Raw genomic sequence first — 16,462 nt, 5'->3', positions numbered from 1 at the left:
AAAAAATAAGTCAGATCCATAAAGTAATTATTAATAACTTTATGAAACTTGAAGTATATTTTTGTTTTGCATTTTAACACTATCAGAATAGTATTTCAGTGACAAATGAGTTGTGTTGTACATTTTACATATAACTGAGGATCTTGTCCAGCAACTCCACCCTGGATCCTGCAAATTAACTGTTCAAACATAAATTTTGGTGAAGAGCTGAATGCAAGTTGCATGCTAAGAGGGAGAAGGAAATCAATCTGACCATGAAACTGAGGCACATCTTCACGGATTTTGCTCTTGGAAAGTGCCTCATTGGGACAATAAAAGCATTTAAGGGTGTTCAGAGACTACAGATATGCAGTTTGATAGAACTCTGAATAGACGAGACCCATGTGCATTGGTCCCAGGGCCAATGTCACTTAGTTACAACGTACATAAACAGTTGAAATATATCCCTTGTTGTTTATTTTCCTTAGGCTTCCAAATGAGATTCCGAGATACCCATTTAAATAAAGTCATCCTTTTTAATTTATGTCAAAATTGTAGCTCTCTCCTAACTGGAAAGCTCAACCTGCAATACATTACAAACAATTATCACCATTTAACTAGGGAGAAAGTAAAAGTAAAGATAAAATACTGAGACTATTATCATGAGTGTCTTTTTGAATTGTAACTGAAAACACTACAACACTCATTAATTCAACATACTTAAATAGACATGCTTTTCAAAAGAAGTCTGACATTGATTCTCAACTGTTACTGAAATTCTGGAGCAATAATATATGGAGAAGTATGAGATTAAAGTCTGCATCCATTCCTCCTCTGGATGCAAGCGACTGAAAAGAATTTTAAGGATAACTGTACACCCACAGAATCATTTCAGATTATAAAATGCATTCATGTTCTTCATACACAAAGCCACATGAGACTACAGGAATGCTTGTATACGGAAAGAAGTTTGTTTAATGATCAATCTGACTTGAGATCAGCACAGATTTAAAATTAAAATTTATCCTTTAATAGAGAAACTAAAAAACTAGAAACTAAAATAAGTTTATTTATTTATCACCAGATCTTCACAGTATACCGTATCACTACTTAGACTTTATTCATAAATAAAATGGATGGTGCCACTGACACTTATTTTGCAAAGTCTCAATTTTGCAAAGTCTCAAGATTTGAGTAGGTATTCTCTTCTACCATACACATGTTTTATAATCTCATGTTGCCATTCATGCAGTTACAAGGCCACAATTTCAATAGTCAGTCAACAACATGGCTGAGTTAACTCCTGTCCGGCACTAACTTCAGTGAAGTGTTAAGTAATTTATCATCTGAAACTGAATAAATACATTCTTTTATTAACAACTGGAGAGGTGATATGCCCGAGGTATTCCTACCCTGTTGTTATCAAAGACACTGCCTTTCCCTCTACATATTTTACCATAATTATTTTAATACATTTGCCCTCACAACAAGATCCAAAAATAGAGAACACAGTTCTCTTATTAAATGTGTACAAGGAACACACACTGCATCCAAATCTGAATAATATATTATGCATTCTTTGACCCTGTAAAGTAAAGAAATAACTCCTAAAATAAAGAAATGACAGCAATGGCATGTATTATGAACATAAATGCCTGAGATAACCTGTATTCCAAAGGAAGCATGAATGACCTTCCTGAGAGACCTCTCCACCCAAACTCCTCAAAAACAAATAATAAGTAGCTTTATAGGCTATCATGGCACTTCAAGAATGGATTTAAAGGTTTCTTTTTACTTTCACAAATACACAGTCATCCTTAGTTCTTACCTTCAGCTGCTTTTAACATTTGACAATTTTTTTGTTTGTTTGTTTGTTCCAATTCTAGAGTGTAAATCCTGGAAATAGAAGGCAAATGCTGAAACTTATTCTGTCAAGCACAAAAATGGTACAGACAATAATACTTTTTTTTTTTTTTTTTTTTTTTTTTACAAGTATGATTAAAAATGGCTTCAGAAAAAGGCAATTTGAGAAAATGATAGTGGGAAACCAAAGTTTCACTAGCGTGTCAATGTATATAAACTTGTTTAATATTTCCTTTAACTTGACATCCAGCTAGTCAGGGGTGAGGCCCAGAACTGTAGGAGGGAAAAAACAGCAGCTGCTGCTAGTAAATGGCAGTTAAGTTAAGGTTAGTGAGATTCTAAAATATCAGTGGTTATCGTGCTAGAGACCCATTTCAACATACAAATGATTGGAAGAGAAAGAATTACTTTTATCTAGGTCATGATGAGACATCACTACATGCTCCAAAGAATATGATATGTATGTAAGAGCAGAACAAGACAGTGGGGTAAGACAGGGACACAGCACTAAGCCTGGAAGGAAAGGCAAGAACACATTTATATTTTATAAATCAGAAAGGGTATCTGTATTCTGTACAAAAATACTCACTAAACTTTTGATTTCATCTAATGGTTATCACCCAAATTAACAATATCTACATACATATTTCAGTATAATAACCCAAAGCTCTGAACCTAGTTGTCACAAACCATCAGAAGCATATTTCAAGACAATTCCATATGTAATAGAAAACAAGTGGTAAAGGAAATAGATGATCTGTTTTACACATCTGCATTTACTGTATGCATACATTTTTTTAAAAAAAATTCTTAGGAAATTAAACTTTTTCTTAATGGGGATGTGCTAAACAAAGACTGTGACTCAAGAAGAAAACAAGTTGTGATGAATAAACATTTATGCAATCAAGCCTATCTGTTTCCAAACCAATACTGCATTATAGCACCATGTAAAAGAAACACTAGTCATGATTAAAAAAAAAACAAAAAACAAAACAGCAAACATTAACAGGCAACTTTTGAAATATTTTACGGCAGCGAATCACTCAAGTGTGAGGTGGCTGAGAGTGAAATGAGTTTCAGATTTCTCCATTCTCTGAGGGGAGACCTGAGATTAACATTGGTTGTCCTTCAGAAACATATCATACAGAAAAGCAAACCCCTCAGTAACACAGACTTGGAGATTTATTTAAGATCTTTTAAATCTTAGATTTCCATTTTATGCAGACATTAACAACAGACCACTGACACTGACATAAAATATTTGCACTGGCCTCAGTGAAATTATGCACAAGAATCATCAGAGAAATTACAAAAAAGGATAGAAAAGTCTCACTCAAGAAGATCCTTATGGAACTTCTTAGGCAAGAAGTATAGGATAAAGCAGCATGTGGTGCCAAGATGCTAACAACCCTCAAAATTGATTCAGGTTGAGGCAGGTCAAACTACACATTTAACTGATAGCTGAGGATATCTTCTCGTCTTCTTAGATTTTGTCCTATTTCTTTTTCTCTGGGTAGTTTACTTCAGGTTCACGAAAGATACTGTATTCTCAGGAGTGGAGAACAAAGTCTTCTCTTTTGTCAAAGCACAAAACCCAATACAAGGGCCATATCTCTGAGCTGAAGAAACCATATCATACAATTATATTTAATATCCGTGTCTGCTGAGGCCACAGACAGGGAACTAAATTCACTCAAACGTTCTGGCTGTTTTCACCCACTGAAGGGGTGCTGAACAGTCTTACACCTCAGCTTACATTTATTTTGCACCATTATAATGATCAGTGAGACAGAATGTCTCAGTAAACCTGTCAGAAGGGGTTAATTATCATCACTGGGAGCTGGGCCAATATCACCAGTTTAATTTCATATAAGCCATCACACAAACATCAGATAGCAAATACTTCTGGGAACTAACCACCTGGGCTGGAGTAAAACTGGTGAGCTGGAGGTAAAAAGCTCCATATTCTATTACTTATCCCCTGAGCTATAGAGTCCTCAGCTGGTAGTTCCATAAAGGTTCACACAGCCTTTTTTTTTTCAATTTTTTTTTTTTCTTTTCCAAAGGCAGCAAAAGCAGTTACAAGTTTAAAAATAATAATAACAACAAAAATCACACCTTCAAGAACAACTATATTTTTCTTAAAATAATTTCTCTGAAAGTAGCAGACTGTACACATTTTACAAGAATAAACAAACTTCTCTAATATTTATCCACAAATTGGGAGTCAGAGATGACTAGTGCAAATTTCTGCTGACCAGCAGCATTTATTCTACAAACTTTGGGTATCCTAAGTGTTCCATTAGAGAAAAACAAGTATCTTCAATCAGTCTAATTTCTTTCTTGGGCATGTTTCGCTTCCAGGCATGAATGCTACTTGGTGAAATTTCCCCCTCATAGGGAAGATAGAAAAGACTGGTGGAAGTGGCAAATAATATTTGGTTTAAGCTAGCAGGAGGAAGAGGAATACCAAGAAAGGCAAAAATTGTTTCAGCTGTCTTCTGCGGAAAGCTCACAATATCTTCAAACTTGACCATCAGATAATTTGTTGGCAGCAAGTCTCCATTTATTCTCAGTGCTGCTGCTGTGTTTGCTAGCCATAAATGGGACAACACAGAAACAGCATTTGAATTAGAATTTGTAAATTCTTTTCTTAATGATTCATATTCAAAGGCATAGCTTTCATTGATACTACATTTTCCTTTACCATTTTCCCATTTAAACATTGCAGCTAAGCTTTGTGGTACCTTTTTCAAAGAGTAAAGGCTTGGCTTATTTTTGTACAGCATTGAATATATCCATGCCCGTGGGTCTCTTACTACATATAATGCTCTCAATGATGGTCCTAGGATTTCCTGAAAGAAGGGAAGCTTTAATGTCCAGCTCCCACTACTTAAACTAAGCACAGGTCGTGCATTAGGATAATAAACAAGGTGTCTCCTCAATTCCCTAATATATTCAGCATCTTTATCTTGACTCGCTCTTGCCCTACTTCTTTGCTCCAATAGAGATTCTCTCTTTTTGGATCTTTTCTTTTTGTCCTTGTTTACGGCAGAATGCTGAGTAATTTTACTTCTGCTGGCTTCATATAACTGAATGTTTTGTAAATGTAATTTTGTGTCTCGAACTAGAGACTGGAGCCACCCCTTGAGAAGATGAAAATGCCCATTCTGAACATCAGAAGCCTTCCATTCACATGGATCTACAAAGGAATCAATTTCAAATTCACTCTCAGGAATTTCTAGATAGGCCGTAGGTATCCTCATGTATAGGAAGTCACTGCTGTTAAAGAACAGCTGTTTTAAAATTTCTGCACCAGAAGCAGGAAGTGAAGTAATTATAACATCTGGAAAAACAATGGGAGTCCCTTCTAATTGTTTGGCTTTATTGCCTTCATCGTGTTCTAGCCTTGTCAAGTCACTGCTCCATTTTGCACAGATTGGCTGAGTACACATGCTCCATACATCAACCAGTTCAATAAGCCACAGTGCAATAACCAGTATCAGGATCCAACGCAACATTTTACCAAAGGATACGTAAAACCGCCACTGAAAGGCCAGTATGACTAAACTAACACCTAAAATTAACCCTGCAATTATGTTCACTTTGAACCCAAATGGCAAAACTACCCTATTATTTTTAATCAATTTTTCCACAGATTCAGTACCTAGACCAAACTTAGTCACTTTGTTTTCATGAACAACTTTGGCAAAACCACCAAATCCCAGGTAATCAAACCTGGCCTTTAAATTCTGATGATCAGTCACAACAGAAACAGTGTTTTCTGTGCTGTTGACACTAAGTGATATCTGAAATCCAGACTTTACATTATCAATGAGTCTGCAGTTAGAAACATTGACATATGGGCCATAGAAAAGGTAAACAATCCTTGTAAGAGTGCTTTTCATTGGAAAGGTAACATTTACAAACTGAGTCCATCGCTTTTTGAATTCAGCAGCTTGTTCTGCCTCTTGTATCCTAGCAACAGGACTACTCCCATGATGATCAAACCAAAACATCTTGTAGTGGGCATCCCACACATCCATCATAGCTCCATTGTAGTTGTTCTTAAATTTATAGGGTATATATTTAAAATCAATGTCAAGATTATGAAAAAAGGCACTGACTGAATTAACAGGAGAGTCTGCCTCCTTCTCGATGTGGTCTACTACTAACAAGGTCTGAGAATTTAAGAGCAGCAAAATGCGGTACACACTTTTCAATTTCATTGCTGATGTATAAGCAGACACTGCCTCCCCACTCACAAACATCATGTCCCCAGACTGGGAAGCTGTTATAATTTCCCCAGTTGAGTCTCCAACCTCATGACCAATCCACTTCAGCCACTGGGCACATTCACCAAGCTGTCCCTCCCAAGGCTGATTGCACTGGCTCGTAGGAGATGGGGCAAACACCAAGACATTGTTCAGGTGGCTGAGTTTAGGTCCATACAGAGCCTCAGATACAAACACCTGCCCATTGGGAGCAAAAGTGAAAGAGTTCTGATCAGGATGCTCATGTCCAGGATTAAAACTTCTCCATCCATCAATCCAGGCATATGGTTGAAAGTGGACAATGTCATAAACAGCCCGTCCACCAAGTTTTCCAGACTTAAAGGACACAAAGGTGTTTGTCTGGCTGCTTGGTAATCCAGCCCCATAAGTAACAACTCCCCAGTTAGGAAACACATGCATTTTAGCAGTGCCGTAGTCAGGAGGTGGTTGTGGAGTGATTTCAGCAGAGTACCATATAAACTCAGTGTGCAGAGTGCTCCACCTCTGTGCAGTGGATGGCACCATTGGTCCATCTTTGGGTCTATGTTTTCTAATTTGCTGTGCCAGCCAGTTGCCAGCTCCATTCTTCAGGACAAACTTATCCAAGAAAACCAGCTGGCTCTCAGGACCATAAAACCAATTGTAATTAGAATCTGCTACACCTACAGTCCTTTGAAAGCCTGGTAATAGGGTGGCATAATAAAACCAAAAGTGCATTTTGAGCCAATTATTTTCCAAGTTGTTAATACCAAAGTGTCGCTGTGCCAGGAAAACATACTGTGTTATTGACTTAGCGGTATAACTCCCATAAGCTACTCCCTCATCCAGAGACCCATCTACAATGTGACTGAGCAGAAACATTGTTTTCTCCATCACATCAACAACAGTGTGTTTCCAAATATTTGCCTGAGATCCATTGTCCACACCAGTCACTAAAGCTCCAGTGAGCAAAGCGAGCATGTTGGTTGCTTGGTGATTGTGAAGAAGCTGCTTTCCCCAGGAACGAACCTTTGAGTACTCAAACATTTCCTTGCTTGCAGACCTTATCTTCTCCAGGTATTTTTGTCTTCTCACATTTTCCAGTGAATTATAGAGGAAGTCATAAGCAGTGGCAAATCCTGTTAGGGAGTGGCCAAGTGGGACTTCATCACCAGGCGCGCTCTCAACCAACCAGTTCTTGTAAGCAGCCATTCTGTCCATATACTCCACAGTAAAATCCAATGCAGCTTTATCTTCAGGGCACAGCAAACAATAAAATGCTAGAGGTGGCAGATTGTTACCATAAATCTCATTCCACTTTGCAGCAAAATCAACATGTTTGGGTGGAGGTAGGTAGTACAATGGGTTGGATAACATAACCATCACTGCACTCCTGATGGTTCTGAATATATGTGAATGGCTTGTGTGAGCTTTCTGCCTCAACACATGGATATCTTCAGCATCGAAATACAAGCTTGGATGAAGAACTGCTTTTTTCAGCTTCTGCTCAGCACCAAGACTACCAAGTTTCTCTTTCTCATACTGATCTATATTTTCCATAAAAGTCACCCAATCAGAGTAATTGCTTACAGATTCTTCAAAAGTGAAGACAGCAAACATCATTAATGCTAGAAATAAGGTATGCCCTGTAAGCATCAGAGCCATGATCCATTAAGCAGCTCCTCTTCCCCCGGCATGCATTTCCTAACAAAACATAACATTCAGATATCAAGCTTTGATCCAGTCAGTATAAACATGAACATCTTAAGGCATTTTTTTTTTTCTTAAGACAAAAGACTTAGTTTTACTGCACATTCTAACAGTTACTCAGATTACTTGTAATGTGAACTATGACACTGGAATAACGAGTCTGCCAAGAAATTAAATCTCAGGTGTCTTCTGTTCACACTTTTCTCAAATACAACACCGCAGCATGTATACTAAAATCAGGGAAAAAGTAAAATCTCCAAGATATGCATACAAACACAGGATGACAATACACAAGAACAAACTGGAATGTTATCCCTTGGTAACTTGAAAACCTCAGTTTGAAAACAGGAATCAGAGCCACACGTTTTCTGTGTTAAAGTTTTCAATCAGGTCAAATGCCACTTCTAGAGCTGACCAAAAAAAGAAAACAGAAAAAAACAACAACAACAAAAAAACCCCACTGATCACAAAAAATATATATAATTTATTCAAAACAATGTGGCAAATTTAATTATTTAGGGAATCTACAGCACTTGAAAAAGACTCAAAAATGGAATCTACTTTCTTCAGCCTTCCCCTTATCTCAGTTTGTATACACATTCTTTATCACCTTTGTCTTAGGACTCGTGGGAGAGTGGGAAGGGAAAAAAAAAAAAAAAAAAGGCAGAAATCATTCATCAGCTCCTTTAAATGAGTCCGTGGTGCTTTTAACCACTATTCCCCTCCGTTGGTAAAAAGTTTGTCTGAATTAACAGTCAGGGAGTATCGACATATACTCAAGTCTTCTTTAATCTCATCTTCAGCCAATGCTGCCCAAATTCTGCCTCAGTGATTCAGAGAATCCTGCTCCTCCCATTACGAAGCAAAACAAAACCATATGAAAGGAGCTGAAAGCCAATGCTTTTCTGCTAAAAGAGCAGTTTTGGTTTTCCTTCCTTTTTGCATGTTGGTTCTTTCTGTGGAAACACAAACAGAAGTTCTCTGAAGCTGTGCAGGTGTCAGAACACAGGCTATTTAGTCACGGGGAACTGATAATGTTTTTGGGAAAGTTGAGGGTTAATGCATTTTTTTCTCTTTTCTCAAAGAAATTTAATTAAAAATCAAAATTTCACATTTATCTTTGTCAAAATGGAAATTCACACTGGTGACCTCAACTCTCGTTATTCCACCTTTCCCTGCGCGACTCCCAAGACTCAGGGCACATTTTCCTGTCACGGTGCCACAAGCTACCCAATAAACGACACCGAGAACACACCACTAAAAGCCAGCGGAGCTCGCATCCCCAACAAATCACTACGGGGCCGGGATGCCCGCCGGGAGCCGGTCGCCTCTGCATACCACAACCCCGCGGCCTCCCGCTGCGCCACACCGTGGCCAGCAGAGGGCGCCCGGCGCCGGCCGGGCCGCGCCGCCGCCCCGGGGCCGCACAACTTGAGCAAGTTTGGGCGGCGGGTACGGGCGCCCCGTTCGGCCCGGCTCCTCGCGTCTGCCCCCGCGCGGCTTCAGCCCGACTTACCCGCGGCGCTGTTCGTGCGGGCGGGGGCCGAGGCGCCGAGCCAGCCACCGCACCGGGGGTGGCGAGCCGTTGCACCGTTCCCTCTCGGCTCGACCGCGGCCCGTTCCGCCACGCCGCTACTTTTCACCCGGACTGGCCGCAACTTCGGGGCTGACCCTCCTCCGGTGGCTCGCGGAGCGCTGCGGGGAGCGGCGAGCTGCCGGCGAACGAGCGTAGCGGCGGGGATGTCACTGCGGCTGGAAGGCGGCGCGCTCGGCGGAGCCCTCCCGCGGAGTAGGAATCCGCCGGCCCTCGGCGGCGAGTGCACCCCCGGCTCCGCGGGCGCTCCCGGCCGCTCTCTTCCCTGCGACTGCGTGAGGCGGCCGCCGCGCCCAGCCCAGCCCCGCGCCACCGCGATGCCACCGCCGCCCCTACGCCTCGGCAGCGGGCTGCCGGCGGAGCGGAGCGGAGCGCGGCGGGCGCGCCCGGGGGCAGGGCCGGGGCCCGAGCGGGGGGGCTGGGCCCGGGAGCGGCGGATGGTAGGGGGAGGCGGGGCCGGGCGGCTCCCCCGAGTCCGCGGGGAGGAAGGGATCGGGATGGGGGAGCAGGTGGGTAGGAGGGCGGGGGGATCCGTCTGATGCGCAGCTCGCAACTTTATGAGGAAGAAATAAATGCGTAAAAGTGCCTCAGGAAGCACGGAGATGCGCAGCATCCGCCTGTTGGAGGGGTCCCGCGTTTTACAAGTACCTCCCGGCACAGGCGGTTTATTTTACGCTAGACACTAAAATGGCTCTCCTTCAGCTTGAGCAGAAGGCTTCTGAAGTACGGCATAAAACCGTAATGGCACGTAGAAAACCTTTGCTCCACAACTCGCGGTGCGGGGCCCGCCGATTCTGCTGGGCAGCGCTCCTTGGTGTCCGCGCTTCGGAGCGATAACGCCGCTGTCGGGCTCGCAGAGCTGCTCGCGCTGCTGGTGGCGGCCTGCCGAGCCTTCGGGCTGTGTCATCCGCCCGGTGCCGTGCCAGCCCTGCTCGGGTAGGTTGTACTTTCTAGGATAAGTGATATGTTTAATATGTTACCAATTTCTGGGTTTATAAACCGTACTTCAAAGGATGTGTGCTTTCGTTAACCCAAGAACTTCTTCCGAACCTGGATTCTTAACTTTTCTTTCTGCAAAGTCTTAGCTATAAATTAGGCAAATTAAGGAGTACTTAAAAGTGCAACTGTGTTTTCTGTTTTGAAATGAATACCGATTCTGTTTCCTTGTGCCACAGAGACCATCTTAGAAAGATTGCATTATTAAATTACGCACAATGGTTATAAAATACATCTGGCATCATCCTAATCCTTTAGACATGACCTTTGCTTAGGAGGAAAAACTACCGATTATTGCCTGGATCTTATCTTTCCATCAGAAGGAATTTACATAATGACCAAAGATCAGCATATATTTTCCTGGACTTGAAACAGCAAACATTCTGCCATTTCATGCTAACTACTGAGGAACTTATTACAGGAGGAGACGAAAGGTAAAATTAAATTAGCAACAGAGTCTGCTTTTCTTTTTAAGTTAGTAGAAACATTGAGACACACTACAAGTGGAAACATCAAAACCGTTTTTCCTTTGTTCCCGTGTTATCTTGCATCGTATCTGTTACAGTTTTTGAATAGAAGCTTTACTGCTTCCATTTTCAAAGTTCAGCTTTCACTGTGTTGTTCCTTAGTTTTACAGGATGTCCTTGAAGGCTTGGGAGCAGCCGTAAATGAAGAGCCTCCCGTAGACACTCAGTGCTTTGTGGGAATGTTCAACTGAGAACCTTCTAGCTTTTTGGGCAAGTGCTTTGAGGGTAAAATAATGACGGACAGAGAAATATTATGAGAAAATAACAAATGTGTTGCAACTAATATTTAGTCATTTTTTTTCTGTTAGCAATTTCCAATAGACAGCAGACACGCATAATCACTACATTACAACTGAAAGATAGGGGGGAAAAAAAAAAAAAAAAGAACCACAAAGCAGCAACTCATGAATCCAAGAGAAACAATTGAGTGGATTAAACTTCAGAGGAACTGGTTTAAGGTAATTACGAATAGTGACCATGAGTTGTAACCTTCTTTTCCATGAAATGAGCCTGAAAAGGCATTCTGTTATAGCTGGTTGCATAGTACCTTTTGAGGAGTGACCAGTAAAATCAGGGTCACATTTAGAACGATTGTTAATTGTGAAAGCAAATCACTTGTTTGTTGTTGTTGTTTAGTGGAAACACTGAGCATCTGGCATCAAATTGCAGTATATTCTTTAAAATATATTCATGAAATTTCAAATATTCTTCATCTATGAAGAATGACTGTCATTCTTATCATGAAAAAAAAATCAAATATCTACCAAGAAAATCGGTTTTGGCACATGGGGAAGTGACCTTACTGTCATTTCTAGTTTTAGATATGACATAGGATCATTGTTGGAGATATGCTCTAGTGTACTGATTCAGGGATTGCATTCTGCATGGATACTACAACCAATCATCTGAGTGATCTCGAAAATGCTAGTGCTGCTATCTTGCCTGACTCCAGGCCAAGTGCTAACAGATGAATGAAGAGTAGGATAATTGACTGGATTGCAACTAAATATTTGGCATTGTCAAAGGGCAGAATAACAATACAAAAGCTTATAAATGAATGAGATGCTGCTATCAAATATGAAAATTTGATGTATATACATGAAAAGAGCCAAGTAGTTTTGGTAGGATCTGAATGAGATAATAAAATGTGTGGTAAAGGTGGACTCTTAAAACTTCTACCTAATTCCTCAAGTAGCAAAAGTACATAAATTCCTAAATTTAAAGCAAAAATCATGTTAATTTTCATTAATATAATCACACAGAGAAACATACACGCATAAATGTATTAACTGTATTAGAAAGGAGTAGAACTCTAAACACATCTAAATTCCAATGTTTTGGGATTTGAGTGAGTAAAGGGGAAACAGACTGTAGATTACACACACACAAAAAAAGGAGCAAAACAGCATGTGGTAGTACTGTTCTAACAGGTCATTTTTATTTCTATTTATATTAAAATGCATTTCATAGAGTCATTGAGTCAGATAATGTCTTAGATTGGAGGGAACTTTTAAGACTATCCAGTTCCAACCCTACTGCCATGGGCAGGGGTGCCACCTACCAGATCAGGCTGTCCAGGGACCCATCCAACCTGATCTCGAGTGACTCTGAGGAACAGATTCACAGCTTCTCTGGACAGCTTGTGCCAGTGCCTCACCACCCTCTGAGTAAAAAACTTCTCCGAACATCTAACTGAAATCTCCTCTCTATTAGTTCTGTTATTAGTCCTTGTCCTATCTCTGTTGTATCCTCCTTGTTCTATCACTATCAGACCATGTAAAAATCTGGTCCCCCTCCAGCATACAAGCTCCTTTCAAATACTGGAAGGCCACAGTGAGATCTCCCTGGAGCCTTGGTTAAGCTAAACAAGCCCTACTCCGTCAACCTTTCTTCATAGTAGAGATGCTCCAGCCCTCTCATCATCTCTGTGGCCCTTTGGATCTGCTCCAACAGTTCCACACCCTTTCTGTGCTGAATGCCTCAGGCCTGGGTCCAGATGGGACCTCATGAAGGAAGAACAGGGAGAATAATCACCTCCCTCCTCATTCTGGCCACCCCTCTTTTGATGCAGTTCAGGATGCAAGTGCCCACTGTTGGCTGATGTCCAGCTTTTCATATTTACTTAACAGTTGTAACTAAGCAAAAGCAACAACAAAAAAATGCAATAAACAAACAAACAAATAAATAAATAAGCCCATGAATATCCTAATTTTATTAAAACTAAAAAATAACATAGCTATGCTAATTATTAACAAGCAGAACAGAAAGAAGGAAAGATACCATTTTTGATGGTGGCGGTGGGTTTGTTGTTTTTCCGTATTGCAGCATCTTCTTCCAGTTGGAATTCTCCAGCACTGCAAGACAGAGCGTCACTCCAGCCTGGTGTCACTGTCAGCAGAGAGATGCAGGACGGTGCTACTGCCAAAAGTTCTGCACTCTTTCTCTGTCCCAGCCGTGTGCTCCTGCCAGCCCGTTTGTGTTCCAGGGGTTGGCAGCCTCGTTGCTACATTATTGCTCATACAGACACAACAGAGCTGCGCTGTTTTAGGCCAGCTTAAGTAGATTGTGAAACTGCATTTTACAAATGCCAGCTGTTTAGAGGAGTAATTTTAAGCCCATTCATAACTATCTCAGACACTGCGTATGAAGTAAATGAAACTGTTTATACTTACTTTAGCGATGTTTTTTATCAAACTGTCTTTAGTGGAAGTGGTTTAAATATGTGAAGAATGACACTGTATACAACAGTGAGATCTCAGGATGATTCCCAACGGCAGATCAGCACAATGCAGTGCAAAATTTTAAGGACATCACATTCACTGGAACAACATCTGTGCAGAGCTAAACTGGTGCACATTTTTCAGCATGGAAACTTGTCATCAACTGTAGAAATTATTGCCAACAATGTTGTATTTATGGAATCATTGGAGTATTCAAGGCTTGCTGATTGTATTTTGGCTGTTTTGTAATCCTTAAATGATGACTTATTTAAATAGAGTAGGTTGGCAAATTAACGATAACAGAACCAAAAGACTAAAAGAGGAAGGACTTGTCTTTTCCTTGCCCCAGTGTCTGGACATTTCAGAAAGTCTTAAAATTAAATAAATTCTTGCCACCCCCTCAAACAAACAAAATAAAATAAAATAAAAGCACACTTTGCTCGGCATTAAACTTTGAAGCAACGTGATATATTTACCAGACATGTGAATGATCAAATATGTTTCTCTAGTGCAGAGATCTTAACAGAATTTAGTGAGACAAATAAGTTTTATATAATATTGCTATGATGTTTTACACATGGGTTACAAATAGAGGTCACGCATGCACGCATGCAGAATCAATGCATGGGGATCTACCTATCCTTTGGTTTTGATATAACAAATCCAAGATTTTTTATTTTAGCAGAGGTATATCAGCTGTAACTTTGCAATCCTCATATTGTCAGTCACTGCTGAAAATTCAGTGATGCACATAGCTTTTTTTTCTTTCTCCTGTCTTTGTAAGCCTTCGATCTGGGCCTAAATAACAGTACCCCTTCACTGATCACCTTCCACTAGCAGAATGTAGTATGCTTATTTGTTAGCACCAAAAAATTAGCTTAAAGAGATTTTTAAATATATGGCCCATCCCATGAGGAATATATTTGAAAAATGTTTGTGCTGGACAAGCAGAACCTACAGGGTAGCAATTAAATCATAAGACTGAAAATAAAAACTATAATGATCTACACATTTGTCTCCAAATTATATGATTAAGGAGATACTAAATTAGTCATTATAGTGAAAGAATGCAACTACAAATCTTAACTAAGCATATTTGTTGTAGTTCTATTCATTATACTAATGTACAAGCTTATATTTAGCAGTTTTAGAAGCATTAAAAAAACTGCAAAGCTTCAGATTACAGCCCATATGGGTATGCTGAGGTTGGCAGTAGTGATTAATAGTATCTTCTGGTTTTGCTTTTTATAAACCGAACAATATTTAAGACAGCCATGTGGATGATTTAGATGACAAAGAATTCAAACACTGCACTTACTTGAACAAAAATTACTGCATTAAAAAGAGTGTGGGCCAGAGCAGCATGTATTAGTTCACTCTTTATCGCAGTGGAATGGGTAAACTTTCAGGTTAAAGTGGAACATCACAGTTTGCAGCACAGTGGTTTGAATTTACATAATACTTAACCCATTCTACCTAAATATTCCTAAATGATTAGCTGTCAGTGAAGGCCACATTCATCCAACTTAGTGGTGTATCTTACTTTTCACAGTCTTATTAGATTTAATACAACTACTAGGAAGTACTACTAAATAGAGAGATGTGGCTCTACAAGTGCTTTAAAACCAACAGTAATGAGGGCTACTTGGAAAGGAATAATCTACTGCCTTTTTCATGTGCAGTTGTTTATACCCATCTCCTCTTTTTTTTTTTTCCCAGGATAAGGGTTTATCGCAACTGACAAACACAAAATCACAACATCTCAGCTGGCAAAATGAAGATTATGTCCCAGCTTTATAGTTTTCCTTAGTTTAGTTCACCTGAAATGGTACATATCTGGAAGCAAGAATTAACAAAAAGCACTTGTTTTTGAGACTACTTTAACAGCCCTTGTGAAGCTGACTGAATCCTTCCATACCTAATTCTCATGTTTTTTTTTTTTTTTTTTTTTTTTTTTTTTTTTTTTCTGAATGAGAATAAGTTTATAAATCCCAAATATTTAAACCATCTTATAAAACTGTAACAATTTGAGAACAGGGAACCTAGAAATTTTGAAACTATCAAGACTTTTAAAGTAAGAGCTCATTATTGCTAGTATTTGTCAAAGTTACATTTTAAAACATTTACAAGCAGGTCAATTTTAATATTTAATTTGCTAACTGTTGAACATGTTGTCACTGGCCTCTTTTAATTCATGTGAAAAAAGTGATGCAGAAGTACTAAGGTCCTAACAATAGACCAGTGAATTTCATTTACTTAGTCTGGATTATATGTAATACAATGAATTATGTTTGTTTGTTTGTTTGTTTGTTTGTTTGCTTATTTTTCCTTTGGAGTTAGTATTCAGTTCTTTTGGATTTAACCCAGATTTTCCTAAAAGCTAAATTTTGGGAAGGTTCCACTTTTATTACAGTTTCGCCTGATAATTAAAATGTCTTCTCCATCTGTACTTTCTTATTCTGAGTGCCTTTGCTGTCATTATCTTTCAGCTGTAAATGTTGCCAGAGAGATTGGTTATGTCTGTACAACACAGTGTAGCGTCACATGGTAGCTGTAACAACCTTAGCTGACTGGAATAGATAACATGCTGTATTAATGAAACAACTTCTTCTAAAACCTAAGCTAATACATTCAAAATGAGCTTGAATAGTGCTTCAGGGCATCAGATAGTTCTTAGCTGACCCATGTTGAAGTGAAAGCTCTATTTAAATTTTGGAGTGCTAAAATTAGGATACAGGTTGATCAGTCTGTAGATCACTATACAGAGAAGTTATATTGGAGGATTTTAAAATTAATAGCATGAGGTATAAGATGATCAAA

General features: G+C 39.7%; 2 protein-coding genes across 2 annotated transcripts; one reads left to right on the top strand and one right to left on the bottom strand.

Annotated features, from left to right (window-relative positions):
* Positions 1-928: 928 nt before the first annotated feature.
* On the bottom strand, positions 929-9,455 carry DSEL (dermatan sulfate epimerase like). The gene is made up of 2 exons (XM_085220712.1): positions 9,322-9,455; positions 929-7,799 (listed from the first exon to the last, which is right to left on the bottom strand). The coding sequence occupies exon 2, from the start codon at positions 7,758-7,760 to the stop codon at positions 4,110-4,112; it is 3,651 nt and encodes a 1,216-aa protein (XP_085076838.1). The 5' UTR covers positions 7,761-7,799; positions 9,322-9,455; the 3' UTR covers positions 929-4,109.
* On the top strand, positions 8,934-11,309 carry LOC104910244 (uncharacterized). Its single transcript, XM_085219915.1, has 3 exons — positions 8,934-10,829; positions 11,025-11,132; positions 11,231-11,309. The coding sequence occupies exon 1, from the start codon at positions 8,934-8,936 to the stop codon at positions 9,936-9,938; it is 1,005 nt and encodes a 334-aa protein (XP_085076041.1). The 3' UTR covers positions 9,939-10,829; positions 11,025-11,132; positions 11,231-11,309.
* Positions 11,310-16,462: the final 5,153 nt, after the last annotated feature.

Source organism: Meleagris gallopavo, chromosome 3 (assembly GCF_905368555.1).
Source record: "Meleagris gallopavo chromosome 3, MGAL_WU_HG_1.1, whole genome shotgun sequence".
Lineage (NCBI taxonomy): Eukaryota > Metazoa > Chordata > Aves > Galliformes > Phasianidae > Meleagris > Meleagris gallopavo.
This window is presented reverse-complemented; position numbering and strand designations above follow the sequence as displayed.